Here is a 26,445-nt window from a genome sequence, read left to right as displayed (position 1 = left end):
TTTTTTTTGTTTTTTTTTAATTTTTAATTATTAAAGTTATTTATACCCCGTACATGCCTATTTATGATTCATTAATATGAAAAAATCAAATGAAATATGAAAAATGACAAAAATATAACGAGTTATAAATTTAAAATTTAACTGGTGACGTTCGTTTTGGGTTAAGATCAGTAATCAGTTGATAGGTGATTTAATTGTTATATGATGACAGATTCCGGAAAGTTCTGTATTTAACGTTAGTATAACCTTAGATGCTTATCAAATTGGTTAATTTATGTTTATATTAAATATAATTTAGTATTATATGGTTCATTTGCGCTTTAATTATTAATATTTTATATGTTTTCGGTAAGTACTTTATAAGAAATTTGTTTACATAGAGAAATTTATAGTGTTTGTTCAGTTTTCTATATGATTTGATCATGTCAAGTAATATACACGAAATAATGATATTAGAACAAATTTTTGGGAGATGTTTTTATGAAATAAAGTAACAAGGTGCAGGAATGTTTGTACTAAAAAGTTATTTCACGATTATTTCAACTAGATAAAAAACGAAACAAAATTATTAAAGTTAAAGTTTTTAGAGTAATAATATCAATTTAACGTAAATTGTGAAGAAAAAACACAATTTAAACTATTGTTAATTAAAAAATATGTACATTTATTGAATAAATAACAATGAATTAACTGGAACTACAATAACAGTATACGAATATTTGTAATAAGTGAATGTTTTGGAATCACTAAAACACATCTAGTTAGGTATTTTAAACCTATGAAAACCTAGATTCTCTAACAAATCTAGTATTTGATTCTTTTAAAAACCTAGGATGGATAATATTATGATAAGAACTAGATCTGACTAGGTCATTATTTGGTCTAGGTTGATATCTTTCTTGGGGAGGTGAATATCTTCTATTCGGCTCATATCTGGTGAGTTTATCAACTAGGGTTCGATTAGTTGCTTCCGCGACTTTAGTTTTACGTCTAAACAATATATAAAATAGATAAAATCAATTTTATTTACTGTGTTTTTATGCGTTTTTACCTGAAATATTCGGCTTCGGAATCTGTACCGAATATGTCCAATACTTGGGAATTTCTGAATCCCGAGATGGCTGCTTCTGAGTTCCTTCTCCAGGCGTCTCTGTAACGACGTTCCAAAGCTGCGTCGTCCGATTTTTTCTGCGAATGTATCGAAGATTCACTGGAATTTTCTTCGGAGGTGCCTAAACCGAGATCTTTATCCGTGTCCGGGTAGAGTTTTGAATTTTTGTTTGAGTATCTGGAAAAATGGATAGTTACGAATGTGATATATTCATGTAGATATGACTTACTTTTCCAAAATCGGCGTATTTCCTTTTAAAGGGCTTCCCAAATTGTTTCCGTTCAAGGTAAATTGCGGATGGGGAATGCAATACGGATGCGGAAGAGATTGTTCTATTTTGGACAATTTAATATCGTCTTCCGGTCTGTATTTTGTACAGGAACCTGAAAAAATAATACAATTTCAAACGCTATTATAATATATGCTGTTTCGGTTTGAAAACAAAGGTGGAATAACAATAATTGAAAAGGAAATGATAAGAAACGTGAAATATTGGAAAGTAATTAAAAGAATTCAGATTGGAACAAGATAAAATGGGTTTAAAGGAAGAAAAATAGAAATTATTGAACCGAAATTGGATAAAATTGGCCCAAATGCACTTAAAATTGAATGAAATCGAATAATATTGTAATAAACTGTTTAAAATTTAACGAAATGGAGTAAAACTGGAATCAAACAAAGAATAAACTAATTGAAGTGTAGTAGAGCTGCAGTAACTGAAGAAAAATGGGTAAAATACAATAAAATGCAGTAAAACTAAAATAAAATGGAGCTGAATTAAGTCAAACAAAGAATAAAGTGGAATAAAACTGAAAAGGGGGTAAAATGGGGCTAAATTCAATAAAATTTAGAAAAATTGGAATAAAATGGAAATAAACTGGATAAAGTGAAGGAAAATTTGGATAAAAATGAATAAAATGGGCGTGAAATTTCCATAAACTAATTAAATTGAAACGGAATTCAGTTGAACGAAACCATTTAAATGAAATCAACGATTGAAATGGAGTGAAAAGGAACTTTACGGGTTGAAATTACACCAAATGGGTTGAAATGTACTTGAAAGAATCTAAATCGAACAAAAAAATGATATAAAATGGAATTAAATTGAAATAGTTAAAATAAGATTGAATATGGAATGTAGCGGAGTGGAAAAAAATGGGATATTGGAAATGAACGATGTCCTCACCTGGTCCAAATAAGGACAACAAAACAGGTAGCAAAAATAAACCGTGCATGGCGCCGCAGAACACCACCAAAAACACCATTTTGAAAAATACGGAAAAAATATAATTATTCGCCAATAACAGGGCAATCATCCCCAATATGGTACTTATGGAACCTTGGAATATGGGCAGACCCAACGCGTACAGAGAATCCTTAACTTTGTCTTCCGACGTTCGACCTTTGGAAGACATGTAAGCGTAGCAGATGTGGGCGGTGAAGTCGACGCTGAAACCTAAAAAGGAGAAAAAAAAAAACAATACAAAATACGGTTAAATCGATCGAAAATACCTACTCACCAATACACATTATCAAATTAATCATCGATATGGAATCCAAATTGACGCCCCAAAGAGCCATATAACCCACGACCCCAGTTTCTATAGATATAATGGAAAAAGCCACCCAAAACGAGCACAGGACGTTCGGAATGAAAATAAAAGTCACCAACATCATTATTATAGCTCCCAGTATCATATTTTGGATCGATAGAGGTCGCACCAACTCGAACTGGAACATAGACAAAAAAAATGAAATAAAAACAATTTCACGTCCGTCTATACAACTCGACGGGTATTGTATTAGTACCTGATCGAAATAGACGAAATAAGGATTGAAAACTGTTGCGTTCAAAGGACTCTCGTCGCATATTTTTCGTAACGCTCTGACCATTTCTTTTTCGTGTTCGGTACCGGATATATTGACGGCTTGTATTAGAAATCTCATCGCTATTATATTGTCGCCGCTTTCGTCGAATTTGACGTCTAGAGAGAAAGAACTACTGGGAGCTAACCACAACTGAAAAGAAAATCAAATTTTAACCCCCGAGCCGGTCCTGTTATAATCGATACTGCGAATGTGGAGATTTCCGAGAAATCGAATATTCTAGAAATCACGTCGGTTTGAACGAAATATGAACGAAAATACATTTTTTGATATTTAAAAGTGTTTACATCTCAAAAAAATGTTGTAATAGTTGATTCTAATCTATTTATGTTATAAAATACAGGGCGTTCCATCCGAAATGAGAAACAAAATGAAATTTTCTAGTTTTGGTCCACCCCGAGTTAATTTTCCTTCAATTTTTTAAAGAAACTTTCTAAAACGCTCGCTCTGTATAACGTAACAAAACATATTTGATTTCATATAATTAAAAAAATCACGATTAATCTTGATATTTCCCGAAATAACGTATTTACTGAATTTTATCGTAAATTTAATACACCCTGTATATATATAAATTTTTTTCGCTCCTTGTAGTAGATTTTAAATAAATTTAAAAAATATTATTCCGGATCTTCCGGTACGAGGTTCTTAAATTAATGAAAATATCGAATAACCCTGTATAATATTATTTTAAATCTTCAAACTTTACGAAAAAATACGAAATTTCAATTTAATTCACTTTTTTTTTCGTATTATTGTTCGAAAAATTATTAAACCATGTCATTACTTTACAAACACACCTCGTATATTAAATTCTTTTCAGTTATAATTAGAAAAAATCAATGTTGAAAATTTTTTTTAAAAAAATAACACGACAATAATATACAAAATTAAATTTAAACAATAACTCACTTCTTTCAAAGCATCTGTAAACCCTTTTTTCGTATTAATCGTTAAATTGAGATAATCCTGATTTCGTTCGATGTATTGAAGGAAACTGCGCAACCACGATTCCGTATATAAAGTATTTGACACGTAAGAAGTATTTTCGAATGTTTGCGTCAACTCTTCGACTTGCCCTTGTATTTTAGGATCGGAATAATCGTACTGACCGGAAATCACAACTTGTACCCTAAAAAATTAAACATTCCTTACATTCGATTGAATCGATTTAATCGATTAATTCTATATTGATACGTTAAACGGGGAACGTAGCACAGATGGTAGAGCGCTTGCTTAGCATGCAAGAGGTAACGGGATCGATACCGGGCGCCTCCACTACTATATTTTTTATTTTTTTTTTTATATTAATCACCTGTAAGGAAACTCCCTGTAGTAATCATCTTCTCTATCGAAAAATTCAATAGCGTACGAATCGTTTTTAGCCACTTTTCTTCTTTCGAGACCTTCTTGAATTTTAGTTATACCGTAACACGCTCCTAGTAAGTACACTGCGAAAACAACGATTATTAAAAATTTTACGCATCCGTTGTTCAACATTGCTCCGAAATAATCTCTGAAGAATACCATGAAGCCGTGTTCTTTATTATCTTCCGGGTTGTCGATGTCGTCCGGATCGACTCCTCCGCTACAGAACCAACGATACAGGAAATTCTTTTTGTCTGTACGAAAGCAAAAAAAAAACTATTAGTCATATTTTTTTTTCAATTCTAATAGGACGCACTGTATAAACAAATTTTATTTTCTATCTTTGTTTGGTACACGTCATCATAACTATCTACTTTATTGCGTTGTTGCCAACTGTTAGAGATATTCTGGGGACTAGGACAATATTAATTAATTTATCGTGAATAATATTACTTAATAGAATAATAAATATATGTTGGGAATGTTAATTTTTATTATTATTATTACTTTCTATTCTTAACGGACGTGGCATCGGTTTTAAAATTCCTACATAAATTATAAACATACGTTATTTTTATCAAAATTATTTAAAATCCTTCTGATTTTAACTTTTTTTTTGTTTTCAAGTTACTAATAACTGTATATACTGAAAAAAAATCATATTCTGTGCATTATGAAATCTGTAATCAACTTAAGTACTATCCTGTTTCTTCAACATACATTTCTACTGGTTATTTTTAGGTTAATGTATTCGTTACTATTACAAACTTTCAGTGCATTTTTTTATGTATAGGAAATTATATAAACGTATTTTACTAACGATGAATTAAAAGTAGAACGTCGCCAATTTATCTAAGAGGAATTGCATAACTATAAACGTGATACCATTCGAATTATCAAGTTTGGCAACGTGTAAACTCCGACGGCGCAGTTAAAACCTAAATTCGTGAGTTCATCAATTACAGCGTTGCCAAGCCAATAAAATATAATAAATTTTGAAATATACAGTTTAGTTCGATTATATAGAAATAGAGTATCGGGAATTTATCTGTCAGGAATAGAATGGCATAAAAAGTAGTAGAATATTTGAAAAAAATATGTAATTAAAATAATATTGCAGTTTGATGAATTCGAATTATTAGAAATAAATTTGGCAACATTTAATATCCGACGGCGCAATTACAACATAAAATGGTTACAGCGTTGCCAAGCCAATAAAATTTATTGAAGTATGAAATATACAGTTTAGTTCGATGATATAAAAATAGAACATCGGGAATTTATCTGTCAGGAATAGAACGACATAAAAAGTAGTAGAATATTTGAAAAAAATATGTAATTAAAATAATATTGCAGTTTGATGAATTCGAATTATTAGAAATAAATTTGGCAACATTTAATATCCGATGGCGCAGTTACAACATAAAATGGTTACAGCGTTGCCAAGCCAATAAAATTTATTGAAGTATGAAATATACAGTTTAGTTCGATGATATAAAAATAGAACATCGGGAATTTATCTGTCAGGAATAGAACGACATAAAAAGTAGTAGAATATTTGAAAAAAATATGTAATTAAAATAATATTGCAGTTTCATGAATTCGAATTATTAGAAATAAATTTGGCAACATTTGATATCCGATGGCGCAGTTACAACATAAAGTGGTCGCAGCGTTGCCAAGCCAATAAAATTTATTGAAGTTTGAAATATACAGTTTAGTTCGATGATATAAAAATTGAACATCGGGAATTTATCTGTGAGGAATAGAACGACATAAAAAGTAGTAGAATATTTGAAAAAAATATGTAATTAAAATAATATTGCAGTTTCATGAATTCGAATTATTAGAAATAAATTTGGCAACATTTGATATCCGATGGCGCAGTTACAACATAAAGTGGTCGCAGCGTTGCCAAGCCAATAAAATTTATTGAAGTTTGAAATATACAGTTTAGTTCGATGATATAAAAATTGAACATCGGGAATTTATCTGTGAGGAATAGAACGACATAAAAAGTAGTAGAATATTTGAAAAAAAAAATAAAATTAAAATAATATTGCATATTGCAGTTTGATGAATTCGAATTATTATAAATAAATTTGGCAACGTGGTTACAATATAAAGTGACGTGTTTATGATAGACAGAAACATTTACAGCGTTGCCAAGCTAAAAAAAAATTATCGAATTTTCAAATGTTCGACGATATAAAAATAGAAAATTTTTCAAATAGTAAAATATATGACGTAATAAACTTATAACAGCAGTATGATCAAATTTAATTATTCTTCGAATTTGGCAACATGTAAACTAAATGGCGCCGTTAAAACATAAACTGTTGTAGTTACAACAAATTACAGTGTTGTCAAGTTTTTTTTATATACAAAAAAATGGGTATAATTAAAAATATGCAATTTTACTTACGAGATTTTGATTTCGGTAACACTCGAAAACAAAATATGGAATGCAAATTTTTCTGCTCGCAGTATCCGGAAATGGCGACGCACGCCGCGAAAAACGTCAAGTGCCAAATAAAAAGAAGCACGGTAGCGGCGCCTGGAAATAAAAATATTTTAATTTCAATAAAAAAAAAATATTATTCAGTTTTGTTTACCTGAATAAATACAAAAAATTGTAACCGAAGGGAAAGGACTGAATATACCGATCCAAAAACTGAAGAAATCTGTAACTGATGTGATCGTGATGGATACGGCCGCTTCACTCAACATTTCCGCCATTCGTACCGGCACAGGTGATTTGATAGAAGTTCGCCTCCACGCCGCCAACATCACGAACGTATCGTCTATACCAATTCCTAAAGAAATTCCGTAAATTTTATATTCTTGGCAACACCGCTTCTCTGCGCACGATAATTCCTCTAATCGAGCTACTTACCAATCATTAAAAAAGGCGCCGCTAAATTCAAGCCTATGAAATCGACTCCGGCGTACATACATACTCCGAATGCGCACAGTGTTGCCATAGCGGCACTCAAGTTCCCTAAAAGTCCTAAATAAGGTTTAGATCTCACCCAATCACACATCATACACGTGACTGTAACAGAAATAATTTCAATTTTAATAAATATAGTTAGACGACGTTGCCAAACTTTCCTAATAGTACGGAAATACGGGAAATTTAGAAAATTTGAATAATTCCACTCACCGACTGAAAATATGGCCATAATAGCAAAAGTTGAAGTGAAATAAGGCATCACAGATTTAGCATTTTTTTCGAGTTCGTGATCCAAAGTTCTCGATGCGAATCTGGCTATCCTGATATGTTTAAATACATTCTCTTTATCTTGGATTTTTTCAATCAAATTCAGAAATTCATCTTCCCATACTGCACCACTAACAAAACCAAAAAAATTAAAAAAAAAAAAAAATTTCTCAAACCGCATTTTTATACATACATTTTATCTAATTTTTTTGTGTCTGCGTTTCCGAAATAAACGAGTTGTACAGAAGGTACACTTATTATTAGTCCGTCTTCGCTAACTTCCGTACCGCCGAAAAAAACCGGAAACGCATGGGCGTCCCAAGTAACAGGATTAAACATTAGCGGAAAAGTCAAATTAATCGCTTTTTTTTCAACCTGTAACATATTCCAATTCAATATATACTGCAACTATTTAATTAACTACTCTCCCCCATCTAAACATACTCTCCTCATTTGATTTATTATGTAAATTTTTTATATACTTTCAAAACGCCCCTTGTATACATCGAATAAACGCCATGATTCCCAAAAAAAGAGAAGAAGAGTAACATGAATTTTTAACATTTAACGTGAAACGTGAGAATCAAAATATATAAAATAAAAGAAGAAGATCTCGTTGAACATGTGATTAAGGCAAACTTCACGTTTAATAGTAGAAAGGAAAAATATGTAATAAGCGTTATCTTTAAAAACAAAGCTTACACTTTCTTCCATTCATAAACAATGTCATTAACACGACGTTTTCTCACGATTATTTATTATTCTCACACATCTTCTAATTTGAAATTTTAAGAGAAAATAACATACTTTGAGGTTCAAGGTTCATATCGTGAATGAATATATTACGAAAGGTCAAACATTGACTAGAATATGGGAATTTCCTAAATGTTTATATAAAATAGCCTGATTACTAGGCAACCAACATCTCAGTTACATTGAAACTTATGTCAATTCAATGCGTGAAATATCACTCGTGCAGTGTTGCCAAACCTATTTGAAATAATCATATTTCTATTAAATTCATGAAAATTTAGAAAGGATTTCAGTCAACTTTGTTGAAATAAAAGAAACGCTACCGATTTATTATGAATCGTATTGTTTAATAGTAATTCAGTAAAGAAGGTCAACTATAGAAATGTTTATTAATTCCGTACTCTATCCGTTTTATTACAATAACTTTCTCACTTTTACAGAAAAGAAAATAGTAAATGACATATTTGTCATTAAAAAAATTAGTTAACAAGAGAAATCGTTTTGATTGAAATGTTTTTACACCCTGTGTAATTCAAGTAATTTAACGCTTTTATTATTTTTTTGTACTAGAACTTGAATCGATTTATAATCACAAATGAAACTAATAAAATACATTATTTGGAACATCCTCGTATTGTGAAATATCGTCAACATAAAATTCTGATTTCAATCAGAATTTTAATTATTATTTTTCGACACAATTAGTCAACGTCGCAATTTAAACACGCGGGAAATATGCGAACACACCCCAGAATTAACTTTAATCAACGAGTCCAGCATAATAATTTAAATGGGAATAAGATATTAATATATTTTATGTTTTTCAAGTTCAGTTTGTGATTATTTTAATTGTGATATAATGTGATGTATATATTTTAATTCACAAGAATCTTAGCAGAGTAGATTGCAAAAATAGTTGAGGTTATGTGGTTCGAAATGTGTATTAACTGTTTTAATACTGAAAAGTTGGATTTCTAAGTGTCCCAAAGACATAATTAGTTAAAATTTAAACTGAATTTTATTTATTTTTCCTTCAAGTGGTAATTATTATAACTAAATAATAGGTATTTGTACAAGTAAGTAAAATCTTTGATTTAGAAACAATTTTGATAATGACCTAAATTGGCTTTCATAATAAGTTGATAATTAATTAAACTTAATAATTCTAACACAGTTTTTTGATAGATTGATAGCAATATCTAAAAATTTAAATACTTTTTGAAGGTTAGAATCTAATATTGAATTAATTGCGTAAATAAACACGTTTTTCACAACATAACCTAATTCCAAGTTGAAAACAAAATTATTCATATCGTGGTATTGAGAAAAATGTACTTACATCCTCCATTATATAATCTAGATTGAGAATATCATTATTGAAACAATCTGTTAACCATTTAGCGCATATATCTTGATATGTAAAGTATTCGTCTTCGTATGAAATTGTCATATTTTGTATATAACCATCTAATAATCTCAATTCCTTCCAAACGTCTACTCGTAGCATATTTTTTTCGCCATCTTTTGAGGTTAGAATCACTCTTCCAAAACGACCTAAAAACGAAATGAAAAAATTCACATTTTAATTATTATCCCGCAAGTTTTTTTATAAGTGTTATTTTTAAATTGATTATTTCTAAATAAAAATTGTTATTTATATTCTATTAATTACAAATAAAGTATATTAGTCGACATAATTTAGTTCAAAATGTTAGATTTTACGAAAAGAAAAATTCTATAGGAACGTCTACCAGATGCTGTACTACTTTTATACAATTAGTTCAATAATAATGTGTAATTACTTTATAAAAATTAATAATTGTTTAATTATACTAGATACAGTTAATATACGAGGGTGATTTGAAAATTTAAACTTTAAAATCGTATTAAATTTAATAAGTTGCAGTGTAATTACTTTATGAAAATTAATAATTGTTTAATTATAATAAATACAGTTAATATACGAGGGTGATTTGAAAATTTAAACTTTAAAATCGTATTAAATTTAATAAGTTACAGTGTAATTACTTTATGAAAATTAATGAGTGTTTAATTATACTAGATACAGTTAATATACGAGGGTGATTTGAAAATTTAAACTTTAAAATCGTATTAAATTTAATAAGTTACAGTGTAATTACTTTATGAAAATTAATGAGTGTTTAATTACAATAAATACAGTTAATATACGAGGGTGATTTGAAAATTTAAACTTTAAAATCGTATTAAATTTAATAAGTTACAGTGTAATTACTTTATGAAAATTAATGAGTGTTTAATTACAATAAATACAGTTAATATACGAGGGTGATTTGAAAATTTAAACTTTAAAATCGTATTAAATTTAATAAGTTACAGTGTAATTACTTTATGAAAATTAATGAGTGTTTAATTACAATAAATACAGTTAATATACGAGGGTGATTTGAAAATTTAAACTTTAAAATCGTATTAAATTTAATAAGTTGCAGTGTAATTACTTTATGAAAATTAATAATTGTTTAATTATAATAAATACAGTTAATATACGAGGGTGATTTGAAAATTTAAACTTTAAAATCGTATTAAATTTAATAAGTTACAGTGTAATTACTTTATGAAAATTAATGAGTGTTTAATTATACTAGATACAGTTAATATACGAGGGTGATTTGAAAATTTAAACTTTAAAATCGTATTAAATTTAATAAGTTACAGTGTAATTACTTTATGAAAATTAATGAGTGTTTAATTATACTAGATACAGTTAATATACGAGGGTGATTTGAAAATTTAAACTTTAAAATCGTATTAAATTTAATAAGTTACAGTGTAATTACTTTATGAAAATTAATGAGTGTTTAATTACAATAAATACAGTTAATATACGAGGGTGATTTGAAAATTTAAACTTTAAAATCGTATTAAATTTAATAAGTTACAGTGTAATTACTTTATGAAAATTAATGAGTGTTTAATTATAATAAATACAGTTAATATACGAGGGTGATTTGAAAATTTAAACTTTAAAATCGTATTAAATTTAATAAGTTACAGTGTAATTACTTTATGAAAATTAATGAGTGTTTAATTACAATAAATACAGTTAATATACGAGGGTGATTTGAAAATTTAAACTTTAAAATCGTATTAAATTTAATAAGTTACAGTGTAATTACTTTATGAAAATTAATGAGTGTTTAATTACAATAAATACAGTTAATATACGAGGGTGATTTGAAAATTTAAACTTTAAAATCGTATTAAATTTAATAAGTTACAGTGTAATTACTTTATGAAAATTAATGAGTGTTTAATTATACTAGATACAGTTAATATACGAGGGTGATTTGAAAATTTAAACTTTAAAATCGTATTAAATTTAATAAGTTACAGTGTAATTACTTTATGAAAATTAATGAGTGTTTAATTACAATAAATACAGTTAATATACGAGGGTGATTTGAAAATTTAAACTTTAAAATCGTATTAAATTTAATAAGTTACAGTGTAATTACTTTATGAAAATTAATGAGTGTTTAATTACAATAAATACAGTTAATATACGAGGGTGATTTGAAAATTTAAACTTTAAAATCGTATTAAATTTAATAAGCAGTGTAATTACTTTATGAAAATTAATGAGTGTTTAATTACAATAAATACAGTTAATATACGAGGGTGATTTGAAAATTTAAACTTTAAAATCGTATTAAATTTAATAAGTTGCAGTGTAATTACTTTATGAAAATTAATAATTGTTTAATTATAATAAATACAGTTAATATACGAGGGTGATTTGAAAATTTAAACTTTAAAATCGTATTAAATTTAATAAGTTACAGTGTAATTACTTTATGAAAATTAATGAGTGTTTAATTATACTAGATACAGTTAATATACGAGGGTGATTTGAAAATTTAAACTTTAAAATCGTATTAAATTTAATAAGTTACAGTGTAATTACTTTATGAAAATTAATGAGTGTTTAATTACAATAAATACAGTTAATATACGAGGGTGATTTGAAAATTTAAACTTTAAAATCGTATTAAATTTAATAAGTTACAGTGTAATTACTTTATGAAAATTAATGAGTGTTTAATTACAATAAATACAGTTAATATACGAGGGTGATTTGAAAATTTAAACTTTAAAATCGTATTAAATTTAATAAGTTACAGTGTAATTACTTTATGAAAATTAATGAGTGTTTAATTACAATAAATACAGTTAATATACGAGGGTGATTTGAAAATTTAAACTTTAAAATCGTATTAAATTTAATAAGTTACAATGTAATTACTTTATGAAAATTAATGAGTGTTTAATTACAATAAATACAGTTAATATACGAGGGTGATTTGAAAATTTAAACTTTAAAATCGTATTAAATTTAATAAGTTACAGTGTAATTACTTTATGAAAATTAATGAGTGTTTAATTATAATAAATACAGTTAATATACGAGGGTGATTTGAAAATTTAAACTTTAAAATCGTATTAAATTTAATAAGTTACAGTGTAATTACTTTATGAAAATTAATGAGTGTTTAATTACAATAAATACAGTTAATATACGAGGGTGATTTGAAAATTTAAACTTTAAAATCGTATTAAATTTAATAAGTTACAGTGTAATTACTTTATGAAAATTAATGAGTGTTTAATTACAATAAATACAGTTAATATACGAGGGTGATTTGAAAATTTAAACTTTAAAATCGTATTAAATTTAATAAGTTACAGTGTAATTACTTTATGAAAATTAATGAGTGTTTAATTATAATAAATACAGTTAATATACGAGGGTGATTTGAAAATTTAAACTTTAAAATCGTATTAAATTTAATAAGTTACAGTGTAATTACTTTATGAAAATTAATGAGTGTTTAATTACAATAAATACAGTTAATATACGAGGGTGATTTGAAAATTTAAACTTTAAAATCGTATTAAATTTAATAAGTTACAGTGTAATTACTTTATGAAAATTAATGAGTGTTTAATTACAATAAATACAGTTAATATACGAGGGTGATTTGAAAATTTAAACTTTAAAATCGTATTAAATTTAATAAGTTACAGTGTAATTACTTTATGAAAATTAATGAGTGTTTAATTATAATAAATACAGTTAATATACGAGGGTGATTTGAAAATTTAAACTTTAAAATCGTATTAAATTTAATAAGTTACAGTGTAATTACTTTATGAAAATTAATGAGTGTTTAATTACAATAAATACAGTTAATATACGAGGGTGATTTGAAAATTTAAACTTTAAAATCGTATTAAATTTAATAAGTTACAGTGTAATTACTTTATGAAAATTAATGAGTGTTTAATTACAATAAATACAGTTAATATACGAGGGTGATTTGAAAATTTAAACTTTAAAATCGTATTAAATTTAATAAGTTACAGTGTAATTACTTTATGAAAATTAATGAGTGTTTAATTATACTAGATACAGTTAATATACGAGGGTGATTTGAAAATTTAAACTTTAAAATCGTATTAAATTTAATAAGTTACAGTGTAATTACTTTATGAAAATTAATGAGTGTTTAATTACAATAAATACAGTTAATATACGAGGGTGATTTGAAAATTTGAACTTTAAAATCGTATTAAATTTAATAAGTTACAGTGTAATTACTTTATGAAAATTAATGAGTGTTTAATTACAATAAATACAGTTAATATACGAGGGTGATTTGAAAATTTAAACTTTAAAATCGTATTAAATTTAATAAGTTACAGTGTAATTACTTTATGAAAATTAATGAGTGTTTAATTACAATAAATACAGTTAATATACGAGGGTGATTTGAAAATTTAAACTTTAAAATCGTATTAAATTTAATAAGTTACAGTGTAATTACTTTATGAAAATTAATGAGTGTTTAATTACAATAAATACAGTTAATATACGAGGGTGATTTGAAAATTTAAACTTTAAAATCGTATTAAATTTAATAAGTTACAGTGTAATTACTTTATGAAAATTAATGAGTGTTTAATTACAATAAATACAGTTAATATACGAGGGTGATTTGAAAATTTAAACTTTAAAATCGTATTAAATTTAATAAGTTACAGTGTAATTACTTTATGAAAATTAATGAGTGTTTAATTACAATAAATACAGTTAATATACGAGGGTGATTTGAAAATTTAAACTTTAAAATCGTATTAAATTTAATAAGTTACAGTGTAATTACTTTATGAAAATTAATGAGTGTTTAATTACAATAAATACAGTTAATATACGAGGGTGATTTGAAAATTTAAACTTTAAAATCGTATTAAATTTAATAAGTTACAATGTAATTACTTTATGAAAATTAATGAGTGTTTAATTACAATAAATACAGTTAATATACGAGGGTGATTTGAAAATTTAAACTTTAAAATCGTATTAAATTTAATAAGTTACAGTGTAATTACTTTATGAAAATTAATGAGTGTTTAATTACAATAAATACAGTTAATATACGAGGGTGATTTGAAAATTTAAACTTTAAAATCGTATTAAATTTAATAAGTTACAGTGTAATTACTTTATGAAAATTAATGAGTGTTTAATTACAATAAATACAGTTAATATACGAGGGTGATTTGAAAATTTAAACTTTAAAATCGTATTAAATTTAATAAGTTACAGTGTAATTACTTTATGAAAATTAATGAGTGTTTAATTACAATAAATACAGTTAATATACGAGGGTGATTTGAAAATTTAAACTTTAAAATCGTATTAAATTTAATAAGTTACAGTGTAATTACTTTATGAAAATTAATGAGTGTTTAATTACAATAAATACAGTTAATATACGAGGGTGATTTGAAAATTTAAACTTTAAAATCGTATTAAATTTAATAAGTTACAGTGTAATTACTTTATGAAAATTAATGAGTGTTTAATTACAATAAATACAGTTAATATACGAGGGTGATTTGAAAATTTAAACTTTAAAATCGTATTAAATTTAATAAGTTACAGTGTAATTACTTTATGAAAATTAATGAGTGTTTAATTATAATAAATACAGTTAATATACGAGGGTGATTTGAAAATTTAAACTTTAAAATCGTATTAAATTTAATAAGTTACAGTGTAATTACTTTATGAAAATTAATGAGTGTTTAATTACAATAAATACAGTTAATATACGAGGGTGATTTGAAAATTTAAACTTTAAAATCGTATTAAATTTAATAAGTTACAGTGTAATTACTTTATGAAAATTAATGAGTGTTTAATTACAATAAATACAGTTAATATACGAGGGTGATTTGAAAATTTAAACTTTAAAATCGTATTAAATTTAATAAGTTACAGTGTAATTACTTTATGAAAATTAATGAGTGTTTAATTACAATAAATACAGTTAATATACGAGGGTGATTTGAAAATTTAAACTTTAAAATCGTATTAAATTTAATAAGTTACAGTGTAATTACTTTATGAAAATTAATGAGTGTTTAATTACAATAAATACAGTTAATATACGAGGGTGATTTGAAAATTTAAACTTTAAAATCGTATTAAATTTAATAAGTTACAGTGTAATTACTTTATGAAAATTAATGAGTGTTTAATTATAATAAATACAGTTAATATACGAGGGTGATTTGAAAATTAAAACTTTAAAATCGTATTAAATTTAATAAGTTACAGTGTAATTACTTTATGAAAATTAATGAGTGTTTAATTATAATAAATACAGTTAATATACGAGGGTGATTTGAAAATTTAAACTTTAAAATCGTATTAAATTTAATAAGTTACAGTGTAATTACTTTATGAAAATTAATGAGTGTTTAATTATAATAAATACAGTTAATATACGAGGGTGATTTGAAAATTTAAACTTTAAAATCGTATTAAATTTAATAAGTTACAGTGTAATTACTTTATGAAAATTAATGAGTGTTTAATTACAATAAATACAGTTAATATACGAGGGTGATTTGAAAATTTAAACTTTAAAATCGTATTAAATTTAATAAGTTACAGTGTAATTACTTTATGAAAATTAATGAGTGTTTAATTACAATAAATACAGTTAATATACGAGGGTGATTTGAAAATTTAAACTTTAAAATCGTATTAAATTTAATAAGTTACAGTGTAATTACTTTATGAAAATTAATGAGTGTTTAATTACAATAAATACAGTTAATATACGAGGGTGATTTGAAAATTTAAACTTTAAAATCGTATTAAATTTAATAAGTTACAGTGTAATTACTTTATGAAAATTAATGAGTGTTTAATTACAATAAATACAGTTAATATACGAGGGTGATTTGAAAATTTAAACTTTAAAATCGTATTAAATTTAATAAGTTACAGTGTAATTACTTTATGAAAATTAATGAGTGTTTAATTATAATAAATACAGTTAATATACGAGGGTGATTTGAAAATTTAAACTTTAAAATCGTATTAAATTTAATAAGTTACAGTGTAATTACTTTATGAAAATTAATGAGTGTTTAATTACAATAAATACAGTTAATATACGAGGGTGATTTGAAAATTTAAACTTTAAAATCGTATTAAATTTAATAAGTTACAGTGTAATTACTTTATGAAAATTAATGAGTGTTTAATTACAATAAATACAGTTAATATACGAGGGTGATTTGAAAATTTAAACTTTAAAATCGTATTAAATTTAATAAGTTACAGTGTAATTACTTTATGAAAATTAATGAGTGTTTAATTATAATAAATACAGTTAATATACGAGGGTGATTTGAAAATTTAAACTTTAAAATCGTATTAAATTTAATAAGTTACAGTGTAATTACTTTATGAAAATTAATGAGTGTTTAATTATAATAAATACAGTTAATATACGAGGGTGATTTGAAAATTTAAACTTTAAAATCGTATTAAATTTAATAAGTTACAGTGTAATTACTTTATGAAAATTAATGAGTGTTTAATTATAATAAATACAGTTAATATACGAGGGTGATTTGAAAATTTAAACTTTAAAATCGTATTAAATTTAATAAGTTACAGTGTAATTACTTTATGAAAATTAATGAGTGTTTAATTATAATAAATACAGTTAATATACGAGGGTGATTTGAAAATTTAAACTTTAAAATCGTATTAAATTTAATAAGTTACAGTGTAATTACTTTATGAAAATTAATGAGTGTTTAATTATAATAAATACAGTTAATATACGAGGGTGATTTGAAAATTTAAACTTTAAAATCGTATTAAATTTAATAAGTTACAGTGTAATTACTTTATGAAAATTAATGAGTGTTTAATTATAATAAATACAGTTAATATACGAGGGTGATTTGAAAATTTAAACTTTAAAATCGTATTAAATTTAATAAGTTACAGTGTAATTACTTTATGAAAATTAATGAGTGTTTAATTACAATAAATACAGTTAATATACGAGGGTGATTTGAAAATTTAAACTTTAAAATCGTATTAAATTTAATAAGTTACAGTGTAATTACTTTATGAAAATTAATGAGTGTTTAATTATAATAAATACAGTTAATATACGAGGGTGATTTGAAAATTTAAACTTTAAAATCGTATTAAATTTAATAAGTTACAGTGTAATTACTTTATGAAAATTAATGAGTGTTTAATTACAATAAATACAGTTAATATACGAGGGTGATTTGAAAATTTAAACTTTAAAATCGTATTAAATTTAATAAGTTACAGTGTAATTACTTTATGAAAATTAATGAGTGTTTAATTACAATAAATACAGTTAATATACGAGGGTGATTTGAAAATTTAAACTTTAAAATCGTATTAAATTTAATAAGTTACAGTGTAATTACTTTATGAAAATTAATGAGTGTTTAATTATACTAGATACAGTTAATATACGAGGGTGATTTGAAAATTTAAACTTTAAAATCGTATTAAATTTAATAAGTTACAGTGTAATTACTTTATGAAAATTAATGAGTGTTTAATTACAATAAATACAGTTAATATACGAGGGTGATTTGAAAATTTAAACTTTAAAATCGTATTAAATTTAATAAGTTACAGTGTAATTACTTTATGAAAATTAATGAGTGTTTAATTACAATAAATACAGTTAATATACGAGGGTGATTTGAAAATTTAAACTTTAAAATCGTATTAAATTTAATAAGTTACAGTGTAATTACTTTATGAAAATTAATGAGTGTTTAATTACAATAAATACAGTTAATATACGAGGGTGATTTGAAAATTTAAACTTTAAAATCGTATTAAATTTAATAAGTTACAGTGTAATTACTTTATGAAAATTAATGAGTGTTTAATTACAATAAATACAGTTAATATACGAGGGTGATTTGAAAATTTAAACTTTAAAATCGTATTAAATTTAATAAGTTACAGTGTAATTACTTTATGAAAATTAATGAGTGTTTAATTACAATAAATACAGTTAATATACGAGGGTGATTTGAAAATTTAAACTTTAAAATCGTATTAAATTTAATAAGTTACAGTGTAATTACTTTATGAAAATTAATGAGTGTTTAATTACAATAAATACAGTTAATATACGAGGGTGATTTGAAAATTTAAACTTTAAAATCGTATTAAATTTAATAAGTTACAGTGTAATTACTTTATGAAAATTAATGAGTGTTTAATTACAATAAATACAGTTAATATACGAGGGTGATTTGAAAATTTAAACTTTAAAATCGTATTAAATTTAATAAGTTACAGTGTAATTACTTTATGAAAATTAATGAGTGTTTAATTACAATAAATACAGTTAATATACGAGGGTGATTTGAAAATTTAAACTTTAAAATCGTATTAAATTTAATAAGTTACAGTGTAATTACTTTATGAAAATTAATGAGTGTTTAATTACAATAAATACAGTTAATATACGAGGGTGATTTGAAAATTTAAACTTTAAAATCGTATTAAATTTAATAAGTTACAATGTAATTACTTTATGAAAATTAATGAGTGTTTAATTACAATAAATACAGTTAATATACGAGGGTGATTTGAAAATTTAAACTTTAAAATCGTATTAAATTTAATAAGTTACAGTGTAATTACTTTATGAAAATTAATGAGTGTTTAATTATAATAAATACAGTTAATATACGAGGGTGATTTGAAAATTTAAACTTTAAAATCGTATTAAATTTAATAAGTTACAGTGTAATTACTTTATGAAAATTAATGAGTGTTTAATTATAATAAATACAGTTAATATACGAGGGTGATTTGAAAATTTAAACTTTAAAATCGTATTAAATTTAATAAGTTACAGTGTAATTACTTTATGAAAATTAATGAGTGTTTAATTATAATAAATACAGTTAATATACGAGGGTGATTTGAAAATTTAAACTTTAAAATCGTATTAAATTTAATAAGTTACAGTGTAATTACTTTATGAAAATTAATGAGTGTTTAATTACAATAAATACAGTTAATATACGAGGGTGATTTGAAAATTTAAACTTTAAAATCGTATTAAATTTAATAAGTTACAGTGTAATTACTTTATGAAAATTAATGAGTGTTTAATTACAATAAATACAGTTAATATACGAGGGTGATTTGAAAATTTAAACTTTAAAATCGTATTAAATTTAATAAGTTACAGTGTAATTACTTTATGAAAATTAATGAGTGTTTAATTATAATAAATACAGTTAATATACGAGGGTGATTTGAAAATTTAAACTTTAAAATCGTATTAAATTTAATAAGTTACAGTGTAATTACTTTATGAAAATTAATGAGTGTTTAATTACAATAAATACAGTTAATATACGAGGGTGATTTGAAAATTTAAACTTTAAAATCGTATTAAATTTAATAAGTTACAATGTAATTACTTTATGAAAATTAATGAGTGTTTAATTACAATAAATACAGTTAATATACGAGGGTGATTTGAAAATTTAAACTTTAAAATCGTATTAAATTTAATAAGTTACAATGTAATTACTTTATGAAAATTAATGAGTGTTTAATTACAATAAATACAGTTAATATACGAGGGTGATTTGAAAATTTAAACTTTAAAATCGTATTAAATTTAATAAGTTACAATGTAATTACTTTATGAAAATTAATGAGTGTTTAATTACAATAAATACAGTTAATATACGAGGGTGATTTGAAAATTTAAACTTTAAAATCGTATTAAATTTAATAAGTTACAGTGTAATTACTTTATGAAAATTAATGAGTGTTTAATTACAATAAATACAGTTAATATACGAGGGTGATTTGAAAATTTAAACTTTAAAATCGTATTAAATTTAATAAGTTACAATGTAATTACTTTATGAAAATTAATGAGTGTTTAATTACAATAAATACAGTTAATATACGAGGGTGATTTGAAAATTTAAACTTTAAAATCGTATTAAATTTAATAAGTTACAATGTAATTACTTTATGAAAATTAATGAGTGTTTAATTACAATAAATACAGTTAATATACGAGGGTGATTTGAAAATTTAAACTTTAAAATCGTATTAAATTTAATAAGTTACAATGTAATTACTTTATGAAAATTAATGAGTGTTTAATTACAATAAATACAGTTAATATACGAGGGTGATTTGAAAATTTAAACTTTAAAATCGTATTAAATTTAATAAGTTACAGTGTAATTACTTTATGAAAATTAATGAGTGTTTAATTACAATAAATACAGTTAATATACGAGGGTGATTTGAAAATTTAAACTTTAAAATCGTATTAAATTTAATAAGTTACAATGTAATTACTTTATGAAAATTAATGAGTGTTTAATTACAATAAATACAGTTAATATACGAGGGTGATTTGAAAATTTAAACTTTAAAATCGTATTAAATTTAATAAGTTACAGTGTAATTACTTTATGAAAATTAATGAGTGTTTAATTACAATAAATACAGTTAATATACGAGGGTGATTTGAAAATTTAAACTTTAAAATCGTATTAAATTTAATAAGTTACAATGTAATTACTTTATGAAAATTAATGAGTGTTTAATTACAATAAATACAGTTAATATACGAGGGTGATTTGAAAATTTAAACTTTAAAATCGTATTAAATTTAATAAGTTACAATGTAATTACTTTATGAAAATTAATGAGTGTTTAATTACAATAAATACAGTTAATATACGAGGGTGATTTGAAAATTTAAACTTTAAAATCGTATTAAATTTAATAAGTTACAATGTAATTACTTTATGAAAATTAATGAGTGTTTAATTACAATAAATACAGTTAATATACGAGGGTGATTTGAAAATTTAAACTTTAAAATCGTATTAAATTTAATAAGTTACAGTGTAATTACTTTATGAAAATTAATGAGTGTTTAATTACAATAAATACAGTTAATATACGAGGGTGATTTGAAAATTTAAACTTTAAAATCGTATTAAATTTAATAAGTTACAATGTAATTACTTTATGAAAATTAATGAGTGTTTAATTACAATAAATACAGTTAATATACGAGGGTGATTTGAAAATTTAAACTTTAAAATCGTATTAAATTTAATAAGTTACAGTGTAATTACTTTATGAAAATTAATGAGTGTTTAATTACAATAAATACAGTTAATATACGAGGGTGATTTGAAAATTTAAACTTTAAAATCGTATTAAATTTAATAAGTTACAATGTAATTACTTTATGAAAATTAATGAGTGTTTAATTACAATAAATACAGTTAATATACGAGGGTGATTTGAAAATTTAAACTTTAAAATCGTATTAAATTTAATAAGTTACCTGCTCTAGTTATTCTCGACACGCTGAATCGACTACTATAGTTTACTTTAAAAAAACTTTCGACAACAGCTCGTTCGTATTTTCCTGGTCCGTTTAATGGACTGAAAAGGTATTCAGGATCGATATTATTGTGTAATCTTTGGTATCCAGTCATACCGAGTAGAGTTAGAAAAATTGGAATGATGAGAAAATAACCAGGATGTTTTCCAACTAAATACCCCAATTTATAGAAAACTCTATTTAAATTTTTGTCCACTACACGTATTCCGACCATCTAAAAAAAAAAAAAATTCGATAGAATTTGACACGTCTATTGTTGTCCGATTAAATCTTAAATTAAATCGAACTGGCAACGTTGTACGAATGTGTTAAACTTTTTATGCAGTTTTAATTCAGTTTGTTGTCTAAATAAAACATACAGGGTGATCCTTAAAAGAGTATTAAAAATGATTATATATTTTTATAAATTATTTCTTTATTTAAATAAAGTATGACGGAATCCACGTTATATGTAACTGCAATTATATCACTGAGTTGACGGTTTCCACTAACCTAGTTATAAGACCTACTAATATCTCGGAAGTGAATACAGTAAGACATATTTATGTAAAATAAAAGTAAAAGCAAGAAAATTTATCCGTAATACCAGCGTGAACCGTATTGCTAAGTTTATTATACAGGTAGAGAAATAAATTTAGGTTAGGTAACCTGAGGACTAGAGTTGGTGCGTCCTTATATCGTTGTAACGTATCCATCTCTATTTTTTTTTAATCGTCATTATCTTATTATTCCAAACGAATACATCGATTATTTCAATATTAGTAATTGAAAATTATTAATCAGAACACGTTTTTAAACGATTTGGTAACCATAAAGTAATAAAATAAATATAAGTGTCATTGTTTTCCTGCTTGGGCCGTTTCTATTGAAATTATACCCATTTCAACCAACCAGTGTCGTGTGTGACACTGATTAAAGGGAGTTTTTAAACTTCCCCTTATATTTAGATGTTTCAACCCTTAGTTTTTTGTTTTTATCCATGTTAAAACTAAAATCATCACAAAAAGAATCTAAACTACAATCATGAACACAGTTACAGAATATAATCGGTTAGGCGTGTATACAGAGGCCAAAAAAAAACGTCATACGGAAACATTTATATTTGAATCGAATACGTATTTAGTTTAACCTCAAATTTAGGAAATCTACAATTAAAAACTAGTTATTGGGTAAATTGCCTTGGATTTATGAAAAAATATTATTTTTTTTGTAACATTCTCATCTGTATACACGTACCTAATTAATTCGTATCACAAATATCCTTCGGGTAAAACGTATTTGAATGCTGATAGTTACTTTCATTGAAATCTAGGACGCGAAGGTTCTCATTATCATAGTTTTGTTTAAACGACATTTTTGTCTACATTTCAGTTAATTTTTTTCTATAATTATCACGTCGAGACCGTTCCAACAATGAATCCAATCAAATATGTCCGACCATAATGATAAGAGACATTCTGTATTATATAAATGTGATAGTTACGAAAAAATGATTTGGAAGTATCTAAAAGTACATTCATTTCTTTTTTTTTAATATAAAATAATATCTAATTATATAGTTCACGATAAAACTAATTTAAAATTACCTTGAAAGTACATTTCAACCAACAACTTTCCTCGTAGTCTAGGACTGTATAATAAACAAACTTTACTGTAATAAATATCTCAATTTGTATAAGTTATTTCAATAAATCTATTATAATGATAACTGCCTGCTATAAATTAACGATTTACGTGCATATAGTAAATCGTTTCACCCTATATCTGCGTCAGCCATTTTGAGTTGGCAACATGTGGGCGTGTACAAACTGACAGCTAATATAAAAAAAAATCTATAAAACATGGCCGCGATTATGAAAATATATTAAATTAGTAATATATTATCTACTTTTACAAAAATCGTAATAAAACTCGATAAATAACAAAAATCACACATTCTATTTTCGTAATAAAATTTCACCTAATCTATATTTCCATAAATAACCTTAAAACCGTTACACCCCTTAATTATTTCGAAGTCTTTACAAGCATGACATGTTGGTTGCCCAATTAAATTTTTTTCGCAACAATCAATTGCTGTAAATACTTAACGTACAGTTATTATCCTTTTATATATAATAATAAGAAAAGTATGACATTTTGATTAACAGGAAGCGTATAATCTCAAATTATATCACGCAGATTCAAATAATAAATTGGGCAACGCTGGCCGGTAGACAAAACATCGTCTGCAGTGTTGCTAGGGTCTAAATAATAAAAATATAATAACTAGAGATGGAAACGTTTGGTAATAACAGGATATTACTTTCTTCGAATACGAATAATACAGGGAGGATTTAGAAAGTATTTTATCACTTTTTATGACACTACGACAATAATAGGCCATATAATTTAAGTAATCGAGTGAAAATAATAAACTCGTCGACAGAACGCGACACGGTTTAATTCACTTTCGTTTTATTGGTTATGTTTTACGAAATCCTTTCCTAAAACTTGTGAAGTTTGACGAACTGAATCAATAATTGTTAACCAAGGTTATTATAGATAGCACATATCAAGCATATTAATATTATTGCCCACAAAATGGGGACTTTATTTAATGTAACAAATCAATAATTGACATCATTTAATTAGTAATATTATAGTTAATTTGAGACTGAAAATATGCTAATTTCGACATACTTTTCTTAAAAAGAATGTGGATAATCGTGAATCATAATTTTTGAAGTTTGTTGTACAAATTACAGAGAAAGTTCAAAATTTCTTCGAAACCGAATCTACACAAGAAAAAATGAGATTTAAGGAACGAATATTTTTAATCTCGAAAGAGAATGTTTACGATCTATTGTTAAAATCGATTTCGGAATAACTACATTCACTAATTATCTCGGAGAAAATAATATTTGCTCGGTGTTGCAATTTGTTTTTTTTTTTTTCAAAACGGTATATGTGATTAAAACAATAATTAGATTAGAAACAAAAAAACAACGAAATCGTTATTTAATGTGGTCAGTTACAGTCTAGATCTACTGCTCCGATGTATATACAGTATGTCCCCAATAAAAAATCCGATTGAAATGATAATAAAATAATTTAAGAAAAACGTGTTTCGAACCAAATCAATTATTTCACCCTGTAACAACGTAATATATTAAAAATAATACACGAGAAGGGTTCATAATTGAGTTGAATAAACTTGATGGTCTAGCAGGAAATTCATCCAACTAAAATGGTCATTATTCACTAGTGAAACGTTTATTATATAAACACGATACATTATTCAATTAATCACACTGTCAATATTCGTTTTAATGATATAAATTCAACTTTTTACACCTATTCAGTTTCATACGTCACGTGGTAGTCATTGGTAGTTAGATACCAGGTATTTATTTAAGGAAATTAGAAGATTTTGAGGTTAGGTTAAGTAACCTCGATTTAAATTGGTCGTGGATAACTAGATAACCACTATTATCTTTTATATTTCATTTTTAAACATGTCCCCCAACGTTCGGCACCTGCAGGACAGATTCTCGAGCGTCTCTTCTTCTTTTTTACACCATTCGTAGAATTTGTACAGTACAATATCCAGTCACCATCTTATTATCTTCATTAATTCTTGGCCAACTCGTTTAAGGTTTGAATTACGTTTAATATATAATTTTTTTCGCACAGTATGACGTATGTATAACTTTCACTAGACCAAAATTGCGTAATGTTTAATTAAGGGATGTTTAATACAATAAGAAACAATTTTTGAATAGAAAAATGTGGTTAATTTGGTTTCAAATCCGATCCAAATTATCCAGATCTGGTCCTCAGTGATTACTGATTGTTTTTAGTTACAAAAACCGCCACAAAGCTACAATTTTCACTTAAATTTTGAGTTATATTTAATAAATTGTTATAAACTAAGAAATATTTTGAAAAATCTCGTTTTTAATAAACGATTTTCAAAATTATAATCAAGTTAATTACAAATAAAATTTATTTATAAATAAAATCGTATTTTTTTTAATACCCTTTCATCATTTCATCCTTATTTCTCCCGTGCCCTAATTCAATTAAATTAATTAAAAATTACATACCTTTAAACAAAAATTATTAATCCTAAGTAAGTATTGAAACCCACGGTATACAAAACGCACTTATTTGACTCGATAAATGAAAAAAAAACCGAAAAAATCACCCACGTTTCACCTGTTATATATGCCGTATATTTCTCTCACCCGGTAGATCGTGTTCGTACTACTAACCAACTGCAACTTCTTCATACT

The 26,445-nt window shown here is 25.0% G+C and overlaps 1 protein-coding gene across 1 annotated transcript; it reads right to left on the bottom strand.

Moving 5' to 3' along the window:
• On the bottom strand, nucleotides 1-26,445 carry LOC130445055 (patched domain-containing protein 3). The gene is made up of 16 exons (XM_056780542.1): nucleotides 26,257-26,445; nucleotides 22,109-22,382; nucleotides 9,682-9,896; nucleotides 7,783-7,964; nucleotides 7,533-7,720; nucleotides 7,263-7,421; nucleotides 6,982-7,182; nucleotides 6,792-6,923; nucleotides 4,314-4,620; nucleotides 3,911-4,130; nucleotides 2,921-3,130; nucleotides 2,632-2,842; nucleotides 2,298-2,567; nucleotides 1,341-1,494; nucleotides 1,052-1,288; nucleotides 1-990 (listed from the first exon to the last, which is right to left on the bottom strand). Exons 2-16 carry the CDS (start codon nucleotides 22,380-22,382, stop codon nucleotides 777-779), a joined length of 3,174 nt encoding a protein of 1,057 aa, XP_056636520.1. The 5' UTR covers nucleotides 26,257-26,445; the 3' UTR covers nucleotides 1-776.

Source organism: Diorhabda sublineata, chromosome 6 (assembly GCF_026230105.1).
Source record: "Diorhabda sublineata isolate icDioSubl1.1 chromosome 6, icDioSubl1.1, whole genome shotgun sequence".
NCBI lineage: Eukaryota > Metazoa > Arthropoda > Insecta > Coleoptera > Chrysomelidae > Diorhabda > Diorhabda sublineata.
Note: the sequence above shows the minus strand (reverse complement) of the source record. Positions and strands in the feature narration are given on the sequence as shown.

Excerpts from the sequence above, each read along its gene's own strand:
- LOC130445055 (XM_056780542.1), bottom strand. The coding sequence starts at position 22,382 with ATGGTCGGAATACGTGTAGTGGACAAAAATTTAAATAGAGTTTTCTAT. Across the intron at positions 7,721-7,782 it reads ACAAAAAAATTAGATAAAAT|TGGTGCAGTATGGGAAGATG; the intron begins GTATGTATAAAA and ends TGGTTTTGTTAG. Across the intron at positions 7,422-7,532 it reads TATGGCCATATTTTCAGTCG|TCACGTGTATGATGTGTGAT; the intron begins GTGAGTGGAATT and ends TTTCTGTTACAG.